Raw genomic sequence first — 15,343 nt, forward strand, 5'->3', positions numbered from 1 at the left:
CTTTACAGACGGTGAACAGTGTTAGCTGTGTCGTAGAGGATCTTACCTGGTTGTAAAATATCAGATTCAGGAAAGTCATCAAAATTTGATGTATCATCAATGCTTTTGATTTCTATAGGGATTGCTGCTGGCCTCTCCCTATAAAAAAAAAGGATTGAGTTGTAGCATGGTAAATTTTCTTGAACTCTTTAATTTTCCAAAAATAATTCTGCTTGCTGTTCTATAGATATTAGAGGAGCCAAGGAAATTTATTGTGGACCTGAAGACTGTTAAGTGGATGTCATGGTTGACTATAATATTTTATGAAAACAAGACCATTTACTTGGAATTTTTATTTCTTTGTACCCAGACTTTCTCATGCTGTTTTGTTTAAAGGGGAAAAATAAGAGCTAATGAAAGGGAAAGTAGAACAGAAGAGATTTTGTTCAAACAATTTTATAATTACATAATGTATGCTGGCTATTGTGGGTACTGGATCCTAGCTAAGTAACTCAGGAACAGAATTCTTCTACTAGAGGATCCACAAATTAAAAGTCATCTGGGGGGCGTCTGGCTGGCTCAGACGGTAGAGCATTTGACTCTTGGTCTCGGGGTCATGAGTTCGAGCCCCACACTGGGTGTAGAGATTACTTTAAAAAATAAAGACACTTGAAAAACAAAAAACCCTTTGGGAAATTAAGGAGCGCAAAGGGACTACACATTTGCAATGAAATCTAAATCCAAAACCTTCTGTCATATAAATTTTAAGGGAATCAGGGAGATTAGGTTAAAAAAAAATCAGTCATGAAAATACCTTATCATGCTAAAAATGTTTAAAAATAGAAATAGCTAAAAGAAGCTATCCATTTTTTATTGCTTCTATTTTTTTCACAAATACACTTAAATGGATGTATTAGGTGACAAGTGAACAAAGCCTGTTATCTAAAAGCCTGAGTATTTTTCTCAGAATCATTCCAACTTATTTATACTTAATGTGGTAACTTAATAAATTTATATTACTTTAGTGACAAGAACCATATACTCTGGTGTCCTAAGATGGAATCTCCTGTCATTAACTAGCAGCATGACCTTAGGCAGGCTAGTCCCTGCTCTGAGACTGTTCCCTTACTATCAAAGCAAGAGGTTGCACTAGTGAGCTCTAAGCGTCCTTCCAACTGTAAGAAGTGGGGGATCGTTGTTCCGTTCAATGAGATGAGGTATATACCGCATAATGCGGCATAGCAGTTAAGAACCAGGACACCCAGGGGTCCAATTCTAGTTAGAAATTCTAGCTAGATTATTTACTACCTGTGGCACTGTAGGCAAATTACTTCTCTGTGCTTTAGCTTCCTCATTCGTAAAAGAGACATCATAATAGTACCTATTTTTTAAGGTGTATTATGAGGATGAGAGAAAAAATGCACATAAAGCCCTTACTTGGAACAGTGCTGGACATATAAGTGGTCAAAAAAAAAAAATGAGTTACTATTACAACAGGTCAAGTGCCTGGCACACAGTGGGAGTTCCAGTAAAGGCCTGTGTGGAGCGAGTCACCCATTAGCTGTCTCGAAGGATGAACAGGAGCTGGCCCGGTGGGGCGGGAGTGGGGACAGGAAGGAGCGGGGAGAGCAGAGCGTTTCAGGCAGAATGAAGAGCAAACGGTAAAGCCCTGAGGTGGGAGGAGTGGGAAGGGCCATACAAGATGCCACTGGGGCCGATGAGGGAAGAGCCACCCCCCACAGTCCTGAAAGCAGTTACGCTGCCTTCATTTTATTCTAAGTGCAAAGGGGAGGAAGAAAACAGCACGATCGGTTTTGTTTCAGTACTGTCACAGATCTCCTGAAGGTACTTTGGCCACAAACTGAGTAAAGGCCAATGCTTACAGGTAACAACGACAAAGTAGTTGTGCTTACGAGTAACAACAGGCAAATTCTTGAAAGTTACTTGCATCATTTCCCTTTTCCCACAGTGTTTAAAAAAGAGACTATGTCTTCTTATGACTTTACAAAGGAGATGGTATAGGACAGAGAGGAACAGCAGACATTATGATAGAACAGGACAAACATGAGGGCTTATCATAACAGTGTTACTTCTTGTATTTAGCAGAATCAAAGACAAATTCATTGCTAAATGTAGTAAAAAACAAACATTTTTACTTAAACCTCTCCCGTCCAGAGCCTACGAGCGTACCTGATGTGCCCCCAGTCTACACCTTCAAAAAAAGGATGACCTTTTATTTCTTCTACTCCACTATTTCCAATTCTGTTTTCAGAATCAATACAAAATCTAGAAAATGGAAACAGAGAAAGGATCATATGCAAATTACATCTAAAGTACCCTATTTGCATTTTTTCCCCAAACATTTCGTTTTTTTCTGTTTACCAAAGTCTGCTCTGTTTCTTGTGGGAAATGTGGGAGAACAGAAATCCTCTGTAATTGCCCTGTACAGGGAGAGCCACTGCAAACAGTTTCAAGCCATTTCCTTTAAGTCTTTTATTGCAATTTTTTAAAATACGTGTTAGTACAGTAGTTACTGTTTTAGGGCGATTCTTGTCATTTAATATACTGAGAAAACTTCCCAAAGTCATCGTATATTTTTCTATAACTTCATATTCTAAAATTTGCATGTGGAAATATTAGTTTATTTAGCCAGTCCACTCTTGTTGAACACTTGGTTTTCAATTGTTCATTACTAAAAACATATGATAAACATATTCTCCCTATATCTTTACACACATCTAATTATCTGCATAAGAAAATTCCTAGAATTGGGGCACCTGGGTGGCTCAGATGGTTAAGCGTCTGCCTTCGGCTCAGGTCATGATCCCAGGGTCCTGGGATGGAGTCCCGCATCGGGCTCCCTGCTCCTTGGGAGCCTGCTTCTTCCTCTGCTTCTCTCTCTCTCCCTCTGTCTCTCATGAATAAATAAATAAAATCTTAAAAAAAAAAAATTCCTAGAATCACTGGGTCAAAGGTCATATACAGTTTAAAGATTTTTGACAATATACCATCAATTAGCTGTTCTCATAGGTGGTCCCAATTTATATTCCTTGCAGCCATTCACAACAATACCAAACTTCATCTTAGTTGAGAAATAGAATGGAATCCTTTGCTTAGAAACAACTTCATAGATAGACTTGTGATATGAACTGCTACTAACAATTTATTTTCCCTTTTCTCTTTAATGAAATAGGGTCATTGCATGGTTGCATCACCAGGAGTGACCTTTGAAATGATACAAGACACCTTCCCTCTTCTTAACTCTTACTTTTTTTTACTGCATGCTTCCTTTTAATTGTTTGCAGTTTTTAAAAAACACATTTTCTTTATTGATCTCTTTGACTGTATAGATCAGTGGTGGTCCTTTTCCTCCCACAAGAGTAAAATGGGCAATTCGATCTTTTTAGATAACCTGTGAAATTTTAAAATACCATAAACTCCTCTAGGGATTTAACCACTAACCTAAGAATTAAGTCCTTGGCTTTCTCAGATATAGGTACCTCTGGAGGAAATACCAAAGTTTCTTTCCAGTTCATCACTTTTCTATATGTTTCTTGAGGAGTTTCAGAGCAGAAAGGTGGATATCCTGCATATGAGATAAAACACAAGTTTTATCATCCTTAATAATCAAATATACTCTACCTACTGTGTATGTGCCATAGGAAAAGAGAATTAGCCAGAAGTGCTCTATTCAACAATAAAAAATGTCACCATTCATCAATTTATAATAAAATTGCTAATAAAGGCAATAAAATAAAAGGATTCAAACCATCACCCCCTTTATCTGAAAGACCATGTAGATACAATTTTGACACATGGAAGTTCTGGTTAAATACCCTTTTCCTGAATCTCTACAGAGCTCACTGGTATTTATCATTGTTGACAGTGGGGGATGTCAAAGAGCTCAGTCATTTTAGCCCATGAGATCTGTAATATGTTCAATCAGTGGCACTCACGAAACTTATATAGGATGTACATAAACAAATGATAAGACATACCTATTAGCATTTCATACATAATCACTCCCAAAGACCACCAGTCACACAATTTGTTGTAACCAGTCTGCATGAATACTTCTGGAGCAATGTAATCTGGTGTCCCAACTGTGGAATATGCCTGCAAAGGAAGAGCTTATCAAACCAGCATTCTTAAATATATGTTGAACGATCTGAGTATGGCTCACTACTGTAAAAAGCAATATATACAGCTGTTAAATTTTCATTTAATAATTGTTTTGCATGTTTATCATGTAGAGAGCTTAGTGACAGGTACCAAGTCAGATAATATGTTATTTAAGATATGATTTCTGACCCCCCACCCAAGAAGCTCAACTAAATTATTTACATATTTAGCCCTAAATCCTGTGAAAATTAATAAAAGGACAGCTCACTAACATGGACCCGGGATGCTAGAAGGGGGAGCTACACTACTGTACTACCCGCTGTCAGTTACAGGAGGGGCTGTCAATTACAGACCCCAACAGAGGAATCATCAACAGGGAAAGAATCACCAATTATGGGCCCCAACAGGGAAAGATGTACACTGCATCTCCTATGAGAAAGCAACTACCTCGCAACTCAGCCAAGGAGAGACCTTCACCACCCTCAACTCTTGCTTTTCTCCAATGGACTTTTGTTCAAAACAGCTCCTTTCAAATCCTCCTTCTTCTCTTAAAATACCAATTTTCTTCTTTTTTGTTGGAGTTGCCAATGGTTTTGCCACAGCTTGCCTGTCCCAAATTGCAATTCTCTGTTATTCCTGAATAAACCCATTTTTGCTGGTAAAATAACTTTTATTTTTAAGGTTAACAATCCATTTCAAAAAGAATAAAGAGGTTGAACCCAGTGGGCCTGAGTCCACCACTCACAACTAACATGTTCTCAGGCAAGTGATTCAACCCATATGAGCCTCAGCTTCTGCTTACAGAAAACTGGAGTAATAATATAGTCCTAACACAGTTGATAGGAGGATGAAACAAGAAAAGGAATGTGGTTTAGAAACTACAACCTACTGTATATATAAACGTCAGGTATTTTCATTATAAACCTAATTCCAGGGCACTGCTTATCCATTAGAAAGCAATGGAGTATTTCATTCTTAATGCATATAAAATCTTACAAAAATGATTTCTTTAAGGCAGTAGTTCTCATTTAAGGCAGCATGCTAGGGACCACTTGAAAATGTGTGCCAGCAGACTTTGTCATTTCAAGGACCTGAGGGGTGGGAGTGGGAGGTTGCTGACTGGCATTTAGTTGGGGGGGGATACAAGATCTAAAGGATTTCCTACCCAAAATACTAAGAATCCCCTCTACTTCTCCCTTGGTAAATAAACATTGATAGAAGTCATGATAATGTCCACAAGAATATAAAACATGACAGCAGTAATCACCTGTGAATACTCTGTAAGTCGAATTCCCACCATATTTTTAAGCAGTATTCATTTTTTCCCCTTAAAAGTAGGAAATACTGCAATTCTTCTCTCAGTGGTAAAATCTGATCTGAAAATGGCACATTTAAAAGTAGAAGGAAGTTTTTGTCATTAATTCATAGCTCCATAGTTTTAAAACTTTTTTTTTTTTTTTAACTTTTAAAAACACTGAAATGTTTTACAAGCACAGGAAGCTTGCAGTTAATTACTCCAGGCCATTGACAGAATGAGTTCACCCACGCAAAGGTCTTATTATTTGGTTGGAGAGTGTATCAGACTATTATCTTTCAGTCTATTTACCTCACCCAGTACTCAGAGGGAATGCTGAATTAATTGCCCTTTCATCACTTGGTTGAATTTAACAAGTATTTATAGTGTCTGTATGTACCGGGCTGTACAAGAGATCAGGAAAACATAGTCAAAAGGCACATTCCTAACCCTGAGAATGTTTGTGGACCTAGGCAATAGGATAAAGGGAAGAGGGAAAGGGGCAAGCAATTCTTATATTCACTAAGTAATAAAGGAGAAATAGTGTGGGGCAAAAGTAGTTTTATCCCACTGTCCTTAAAAAGAGTAGTTAAATTTATCTGTGGTAAAGTCTGCTTTCCGTTTCTGTTTTATCTGTTAACATGCCAAACTTCCTATTAACTTTGTCCATGAAGAAGTTCTTAGAAACACACAACCACCTTACTTATGCTGACTGGCGTTTGTTGTTTCAGAACAAGTATGAAAAATGGAACACACAAGGCATTCACTACAATCACACTCACCTCTGTGAGTTTTATATTGTGCTAATTACTAGTAGACAGATTACTTAATCATAGGTATGAGCCATAAAATGCTATAAAGTTAAATCATAAAGTAAAAATCAGCATTTACTTTCCAGGCAAGGAAAGGTTACAGAGAAACTAAAAGAACTATGTGACCCAGGAAGCAGCTTTATCACTGCTACAAAGTAAGTACTAATCATTGTGAAGATAGGAAATGATCAACCAAAGCCAGTGAAATTTTAGAACCAGGGCAACCTTTCTTAAAGACATGGCTAACTTACCAGCTGTCTCCGGTTCTTCTTCCATGTTTCTGCTTTCCTCTTTGAGTTCATGTTCTGAAATGCTAATTTCAATAAGAGAGAATTGTAATCATGAGGGAAAAAACTCCACCAAAAAACAAATTCACAAATATACACGTAAATACATTGGTTTAAGGAGAAGAGGAAGAGAACTTTCAATGCTCAACAATACTGCATTAAACCGGCTACACTATGTTACCCAGGAAAAAAAAATCAGACTTACAGAAGTCACTTGGCGGGTTGTGTGTAAGGTTTCTGTAGAATTCAGTCCTATGAGCTTTCTTTAATCCCGTGCATAAACCAAAATCAGATAATTTTACATGACCCTAAAAAAAAAAATCCAGTAAAATCAAGAGATTATATTAACTTTGAAACAAAAGCCTAATTATAAATTCTTCTTTTAAATGCAATCATTATAAAAACTCTTAGCAGTATAAGAATTCCTACAGGTGATAAGTAAAATTATAAATATTTGATGACGATTTTTACGAGTAGAAAATGGAAGAAGATAAAGACGGCCATCTGCTGAACTGACATCAAGTCAGTTCACTCCAGAGTCTTCTCTCATTGCATCATTCTATGACATCACGTAGTTGAGCAATAATATAAATGGTAGTTGCCCATTCAATCACAAAATCAGCTCCATTACTCCATTAAAGAATCAGCAACCCAATAATTCACCAGTTTCTTCACATACCTTGGCATCCAATAAAAGGTTGTCTGGTTTAATATCCCGATGGATGAAACCCAACTGGTGGATTGCATCTATTGCTAGAACAGTCTCTGAAATGTAGAACTGTGTCTCCTCTTCTGTCAAGGTATCTTTCTTCATTAGCAATGTCATCATGTCACCTACATAAGGGAAACCAAGTATCATGTATTAGAAACACCTCAAGCTTCCTCTGTATTCATACAACCTATGCCTGATTTTTGCATTGTGCGACCCACCCAGTATACCTCCAACCATCTCTGGAGCCAAGTAAAAAAAGTGTCATTGCATTAGCAGAAGTTTCACAACATTTAATGACTTTTAAGATAGAAAGCAGGTGATAATGAAGTAATATCCACCACTCAACATCCCGAATAGGTAGCTGAGGAAAATATGCTGAACTGAGAAAATGAATCAGAGGAAGCACACCTGGAAACGGGATATATTCTTTCAAATTCAAGTTTCAAAAATGTTCAGAGCTCTTCAGTCCATCAGAAACAAAACATTATCCCACTACAAGATATTCTTTTACTTTCAAGGAATGTTTTCTTTAAAAAGAGGCAAAGAATAAACAATGGAGCCCATCAAAAGTAAAACATTGTCCCACTAAAAGATATTTTTACTTTCAAGGAATTTTTTCTTTAAAAAGGGGCAAAGAATAAACAATGGTGAACTTACAACTCAGAGCTGACAACTGTTAATATTTTTTATGATACATCGAGTCTTAAAACACGGAAAGGTGTTCTTTGTCCTCTATCCCATTTTATTTATTCCCCTTTCCCTTTTTGCTGAGTAACCATTATCATGGACTTGGCTTGGTGGGTTTCTTTCTAGCTTATTTTTAAAATATGCTTTCAGATACATGTATCTTAATCTATGAAATTATAGTCTTTGAAATTTTTTAAAAATTACATAAATGGTATCAACTGTACATACAATTTTACAGCTTGCTTTCTTATTCCACTGTTCCTGAGATCTTCTTATTGAAAGGGATAGAGCTCCCGACTTTTAACTACTGTAAAATATTTCAGCACATAATTATGCCACATTTTATTTATCCATTCTACTGATGGGCATTTATCTTGCTTGCAGTTTTTCACTATCACAACAATGCTTCAGTGGTCTCACAGGTCTCTTGTGCATGTGTCCGGGACAATCTCTAGGGAATACACTAGTTGTAAAATTGCTGGATTGTAGGACGCATGCACTTTCAACTTCAGTGGTATCTATGAATTGCTCTCTGTTAAGAGTAGAGATTAATTTAGATACAAGAGAGGCCAGTTTCTCCCACAGCCTCATCAGACTCTTAATGTTCTTACTAATCAGATATGTGTGAAATGGTAGCTCATTTTTGTTTTAATTTGCATTTCCCTGAATATGAGCAGAGTTGAACATTTTCCTATATATTTATAGACCTGCCAGAGCTTCTCTTCTATATATCGTCTATCACTTGCCCATTGGGTTGTTTGTCTTTCTTAAGTGACTTATTGTTCCTAACTCTGGACCTGCAACAATCTAACTAATTATACCCCGTAAGCCCAGACCGGTAATGTTTAAAATATGCTGGATTTATTATTCCTTCAAAATAATCTGATTTGTGGTAAAAAATTAGCATTATTATGGGAGGAACTATTGGAAAACCATGACTGCTAGGAACAGGACAGTAAACCTAACCAACAGGATAATAATTACATATAAAGATGTGCTTGTGTTCAGTCTGTCCATCCTATTACATTTGTTTTTACCTCCAGGGAGAAATTCCATGATCAGATAAAGGTTCCTCTTATCTTGAAAACTGTAAAACATCTTCACCACCCAGGCACCATCTGCTTCTACCAAAATATCTCTTTCTGCTCGGATATGGGCCACCTAGATGAATGTATTTTGAAAAAAATAATTGCAACACATTACACATTTTTTCAAGTTTATTTCTTACCATCCAGTTCCTTAACAGTCATGAAGGAAAAGGGGGAGTTTTAGAAAAGATTTGAAATATATACGCATGTTCAGATCCTCATTATATATGGAGAACCTCAGGAAATGGTGTATTTTAGAGTTTATCTTTAGGCCTGAAAAGATGGGATCTACAGGTACATTACAGAAAGCTGAGGCCTCTGAGGTAGAAAAATGCTTAGTCCAAAAACTTTCCAACCAGAATCCTTATTCGCCAAGGATCCTGGCTTTGTTATATAAATTTCAGCCCCTGGTCTTTTTTTTTTTTTTTTTTTAAGGTTTGTTTGTTTATTTAGTTATTTATTTATTTATTTGAAAGAGAAAGAGAGAGAGAGAGAGCAAGCAGGGGGAGGAGCAGATGGGGAAGGAGAAGAAGGGGGAAGGAATCTCAAGCAGACTCTATGCTGAGCGCAGGGCCTGATGTGGGGTCAGATCTCATGACCCTGAGATCATGATCCTGAGATCAAGATCTGAGTCAAAACCAACAGTCGGACACTTAACTGACTGAGCCACCCAGGTGCCCCTGGCCTGACTTTTGAAAGTTAAAAGTAGTAAGCAATGCCTTAACAGGTTGGTATGACAAAGTCAGGGTCCTCAGCAAACTGTTTTTAAGGGCTATTAGTTAAAAAAAAAGGGGGCCTTATGTGGTTTTTAAACATTTGTTTTGTTTTTTAACAAGCAGAAACATTTATAATAACTTTGTATTATCCTGTCAATTATAATAACTTTATATTATTTTGTTAAATATAAAACCTCCATAATATCTATTAACATGATCTACAGCAAATTAGTGTAACTTTTGGGGGCTTTGCTGCGGACTTGTCAGACATACAATTATACTAGGGATAATTTATATGAACATTTTATAGACTGGAAAATTGTATAAACTGAGTAATTTATCGGGTTGGTATAATCAATTTTCAGATGTTTTGCATTAATATATTTATACATTTTCTCTTCAAAGATTAACAATAATATTTGATTTTATCCCTTTGCTGTTCTCATTATGCATCATTATGAACTCTGGCCCAAAGCACATGAGAACCCAGATTTCCTAAGCCTTTTCATGGTAATGAAACATGATCTGCTTAAAATGTCATATTTGGGATTACTGTATTTATTACCTGGTACAATAAATGCTCTGAGATCAAAGCACAGGAAAAACAGTTGAAAACTAAGAACTTGCTTTCGGGCATGAAAAAACCTCAGAATTTCTCCGGATCTGTTTCATAAAGTGAATAATGGTATCAAAATTCCTACCTATTGCCTTCAACGAAGCATTTTAAGATTAATAAAGGAAAAACCTTAAACCTTTGATGTTGCATCTGCTGCTGTCAGGAAAAACTATGTCATCAACTTGGCTTGATTGTTTTTAAATATCTTGAAGTCAGATTACAGGATGTTTTCAAAATGGGCCTATGTTTTCAAAGAATAGGAAGTTATCGTACATAGTAATCTGGTACCACAATATCAGGGAGATAAGTTGCTACTTTGTGAACTGGTTAGTATTAAAGTAAATGTAATAAACACTTCACATAATGACATATTAGAATTGAGTGGGAAAAAGTTTTCTAAAATGAAATTCAATGGTAGCAAATGCAGGTTAATTTATATAGGGGGAAAACAATAACAAAATGCAAAACAGACTTGATGTTTGGGCTCCAGTGAGATTTTCCCTGCATAGGAACGAACAGTGGTCAGAAACTCTTCAACTTCTGGCAAAATATTCTAGATCAGTGCTGTCCAACAGAAATACAATGCAAGCCACAAACATAATTTAAAATTCTAGTCACATAAATTACACAAATACAATGCAAGCCACAAACATAAATTAAAATTTGTAGTCACATAAAAAGTAAAAAGAAACAGATGAAATACTTTTAATTATATACAGTTTATCATTTCAGTATGTAATGAATACAAAAATTACTGAGATTTTTTTTTTGTACGAAGTCTTCAAAATTTGGTATATATTTGCCATTTACAGCATATTTCAATTCAGACTAGCTACACTCAAGTGCCTGGTAGCCACATGTTGGCTAGTAAGATGAAGACTATAGCTGGAACGAACTGCTCCCTTTGTCCCTCCGCCAAAACCCTATCCAGGACTAATCCCAGACGGCTTAGTTAGATCCTGTTTATCTCTTTGTCTCTGAGGCTCTACATCTTGACCCAGACCTTTATTCTTATCATTATCTGTAATTCTCTAATACAATTCAATACCTCGACCTTCCTCGAGTTCCAAACCAACCTCTTCCCTCTGGAATCAGTGTGTCTTCAAAAAAGTCCCATATCGTCTCACCTCTGGATGGTTCTTTCACCTTGTCATTCTAACTGAAACCAGGCTGTTGACAGTTCTGTCTTCCTGCACAGTGAGTTCTCAGGAATGACCTGCTCTCCTCTCATGCCTTACTTGGCGAGGGGGTAGGTTTCCTGCTCATTCTTCTGCTGCTTCTGTACCACTGTGACCCTCTCCTTCTCTGCCCCTCCTTTGAAGTGCACACTGGGCAACTCCACCACCCATCATCTATCCTCATGGCTATCATTTAGAGAGCTCCTGGGTCCACCCTCTCACTCATTCATGACTTCAGCTCCTGGCTCACCAACTTCCTTTCTAGCTTCTCCACTCATGGATAGATTTCAACGTCCACAAGGTGAACCATCAAATGCCCTATCTACTGACTTCTTTCTCATCTGCAGTGGTCTCTTCCACACTGCACCTCAGCCACCCGTGGTAATCCTCTTGGCCTTCTCATCACCAATAACTGTACCCCCTCTAAAGTCTCCATTTGGAGGAACTCTATTTCCACCTTTTATCCTTCCAGATCTCTTATTCTTATATTTCAATCTTCCTTCCATGGATTCTACAACTTTTTCTCTTTTGCCCTCCTCACAACCTCATTTCTTTTTCTACCCAGCCTAGACTCCTTCATTCTGATCACTCTTTCTGCAAACACTCGGAACTCTCTTGTCCCTTCCTCCATCGCATTTGCCTGGCAAAACACCAACCCTAATTAGACTCAAGTTTTGGTCTATTCTCTATCTACCCCAGAGCAACTAAGTATTACTACAGAAAGGTCACCCAACTACGCCAACAGGTCTCACTGTACATTCAGGATTGCAAATGTCAATGGGTATTCAACTGCATTTCCGCAGCAAGTCTGCTCTCCCACCCTTTAAGCCAATAGTTGTGACTGTTTCACAGATTCTCTCTCTATACACCTCCAGCAAGCCAGCTGTCCCTCTCTACTCTGAGATGATGACCTCACTTATTTGCACTCAGGCAGGAACTTGGCACCTGGCGCTGCCAGATCAACCACCCTGCATTTGTTCCCATTTTCTCTGCCTCTCCTTCCTGTTTTCATGGATAGGTACTGTCCACTCCTCTCAAAGATCAACTCCTCTGTCTTCCAGTGTATTCCTATAGTTATCCGTCCCCTCTCTCCTGCATCTTCAATTTTTCTTTCTAATGGATTCTTCTAATCAGCATCAAAACATTTCTTGTCTTTAAAAAAAAAAAAAATCCTTTTTTACCCTAAGTCTCACTTTACAAATCTGTTCTTTGGGGGAAAAAAAACAAACAAACACAAACAAACAATCTGTTCTTTGTTCTGCCTCACATGGAAGATTTATCTGCACTCACATTCCCCACTCTTGCTTCCCATTTTCTTTCTCACCATTTCAGTTAGGCTTCTGCCCTGCAATCCACTGGAAATGTCCTTGCCAAGTTATTAAAAAATCTCCATATTGTGACATCCACTGGCTTGTCTTCCTCTTGTACTCTCTTAGCAGCATTCCACATAGTTGACCACCTACCTCCTCCTTTAAGCACTTTCTTCTCTTGGCTTCCATGACACGATGTTCTCCCAGGTTTCCCCTACCGGATTAGATGTTCCCTCTTGGGTCCCTTTGCTGGTTTCTCTTCTGCCTATTGTTCCCTAGGGCTTGGATCCAGGCCCTCTTTCCTTCTCTACTATATTTGTTTTCTAGGCAATTTCATCTTGTCCCCAATATATGATCAATATATTGGTGGCTTCCAAATTATAATTCTAGTGAAACTTCTCTCCAGATTCCAGCCAACTGTGAACTTAATATCTTTTCCTGGATCTAACACGCAGCTCAAACTTAGTATACCACAAAGAGAACCCTTCATTCCCACTATCTCCAAATCTGTTCTTTCTTCAGTCTTTTCTAAATCAGAAAACAACACCATAATGTGTCCCATTCCTAAATAAAACTCTAGGTAGTATCCTGATTCTTCCATTTTCCCCTCACTATCCTTACCCATTGTCTCATCCCCCAGTGTACAGGACATCACAGAAAATCCTGCTGGCTCTCCCACTAAAACACATACTTAATCTGACTTTTCTTCAGTTTCTCTGCTCTAAGCCACAATCACATCCTGGCTGGAATTGGTACACCAGTCTCTCAGTTGGCTTTTCTGATTCACCTCTTGTTTCCTCCATTAGCAAGCAAAGGGACTCATTCATCTTTGTAAAACATCAATCAGACATACCATTCCCCCTCAAACAACAGCGTCCTCCCATTGCATTTAGAATAAAACCCAAACGCTCTACCTTGGCCTTCAGAGCTCTGGGATCTGATCCTTGTCTACCTCTCCCACCATTCTTCTTGCACTGAATTCTAGCCACAATGGCTTCTTTCTCTTTAAGCGGGCCAAGATTATTCTTGCCTCAGGGCCTCTGCATTTGCTGCCTGGATATTTGTTCTACCTGATCTTTATCTGTCATTCTTTCTCATTATTTAGTCTTTCATCAAATATTCTCTCTTCAGAGAAACATTCCCTGATCTAACTCTTCCTCTTAAACCCAGATCAATTGCATCAATTCATCCTTTTGTAAAAACTTTCTTTGTAGTCTTTCTCAATCATGACTATTTGAAATAGCTGCCTGCCTATTTCCCCACTACTAGAAAAAAATAAGGATCGGGTTTGTCCTGTTAATCCCATCTGTGTGTTACCCAGAACACCACAGGCCCATTTGGCACATCATAGGCCCCCAGTAAATACTTGTTGAACGCATGAAATAGAAATAAAGTGAAAGAATGCAGTGAAAATTCAAGGGGGGGGGGCATATTTAAATAAAAACCAATATTATACTGCTGTAATAACTAAGTAAGTTTTAGGCGGGACTTTTCTCAGCTGCGGCTAAGGTGCTGGGTCCTTCCGAGGAAGCTAGGACCGTGTTGGGTGAGACCCTCACTTCCTCCGGTTAGCACCTTGCGGCTACAGCACTCACCCACACTACGGCGGCGCTGTCTCGGGCTCGCCTGCATCTACTCAGCCCTCAACCTCCAGTCATGGAGGATAAGATCAATGCCCTCATTAAAGCAGCGGGTGTAAAAGTTGAACCTTTCTGGCCAGGTTTGTCTACAAAGGCCCCCAGCCAATGTCAACATCAACATCAGGAGCCTCATCTGCAAGCAAGAGGCTGGTGGAGCCTCCCCAGCGGCTAATGCTGCCCCAGCAGGAGGTCCCGCCCCCTCCACCAAGGCTGCCCCCACTGAGGAGAAGAAATTGGAAGCAAAGAGAGGAGAATCAGAGAGGAGTCTGATGAGGACGTGCACTTTGGTCTTTTTGACTAAACCTCTTCTGTAACCTGTTCAGTCAAAAGCTGAACTCTTAAGTAAGCTTTAGGCAGGGACTAAAAGACTGAAGTAGAGCATTAGGTAGAGAGAGGGGCCATCCTCCCTCTATACTCTGTTGTTGAGTCCTCCCCTAGCATATGTAATCCATTTAGGGTTCTACAGAGCTTCTACCCAGACCAGAAACAGAGGGGAATACATAAATAATACTATTTTTGTTTTCGGATTTATGGCCTACCCTTAAGCTGCATTAAGTCACAGCAAACATAGAGAGTCCAGGAGTATGAAATTGGGGGAGGGGGGTGGTTTGCAGATTTTGGAAATATGTAAAATCAGCCAATTCACAGGAGACTGGTCTTGTTTATATGTGATAGGGATTAAGGAAGCTGAGAACTGTCCTTTATTTTCATTGAAGTCAGAAAAGAAGGTATTTTGTTATGGACTAAATGTTTGTGTATTGTCCCCCTCCACCAAATTCCTATGGTGATGCCCTAACCCCCAGGTGACTGAATTTGGAGATGGGGCTCTAAGGAAGTAATTAAGGTTAAGTGAGGCCATAGAAGGAGAGGGGGATAGTGTCCTTTTAAGAAGAGGCACCAGA

General features: G+C 38.5%; 1 protein-coding gene across 3 annotated transcripts in view; it reads right to left on the reverse strand.

Moving 5' to 3' along the window:
- STK38L (serine/threonine kinase 38 like) overlaps positions 1–15,343 on the reverse strand; it is an 81,947-nt gene that overhangs the window by 2,791 nt on the left and 63,813 nt on the right. For all 3 annotated transcript variants that reach the window (XM_025879714.2, XM_025879713.2, XM_073877804.1), the window contains 8 exons: positions 8,931–9,054; positions 7,174–7,328; positions 6,700–6,802; positions 6,459–6,520; positions 3,978–4,095; positions 3,442–3,565; positions 2,170–2,265; positions 47–138 (listed from right to left, as the gene is read on the reverse strand). In XM_025879714.2, coding sequence (XP_025735499.1) covers positions 47–138; positions 2,170–2,265; positions 3,442–3,565; positions 3,978–4,095; positions 6,459–6,520; positions 6,700–6,802; positions 7,174–7,328; positions 8,931–9,054 — 874 coding nt within the window. The remainder of the gene's footprint in view (positions 1–46; positions 139–2,169; positions 2,266–3,441; positions 3,566–3,977; positions 4,096–6,458; positions 6,521–6,699; positions 6,803–7,173; positions 7,329–8,930; positions 9,055–15,343) is intronic.

This window comes from Callorhinus ursinus, unplaced genomic scaffold (assembly GCF_003265705.2).
Source record: "Callorhinus ursinus isolate GAN/ISIS: 27379988/994484 unplaced genomic scaffold, GSC_fseal_2.0 scaffold27, whole genome shotgun sequence".
In the NCBI taxonomy this organism is placed as follows: Eukaryota; Metazoa; Chordata; class Mammalia; order Carnivora; family Otariidae; genus Callorhinus; species Callorhinus ursinus.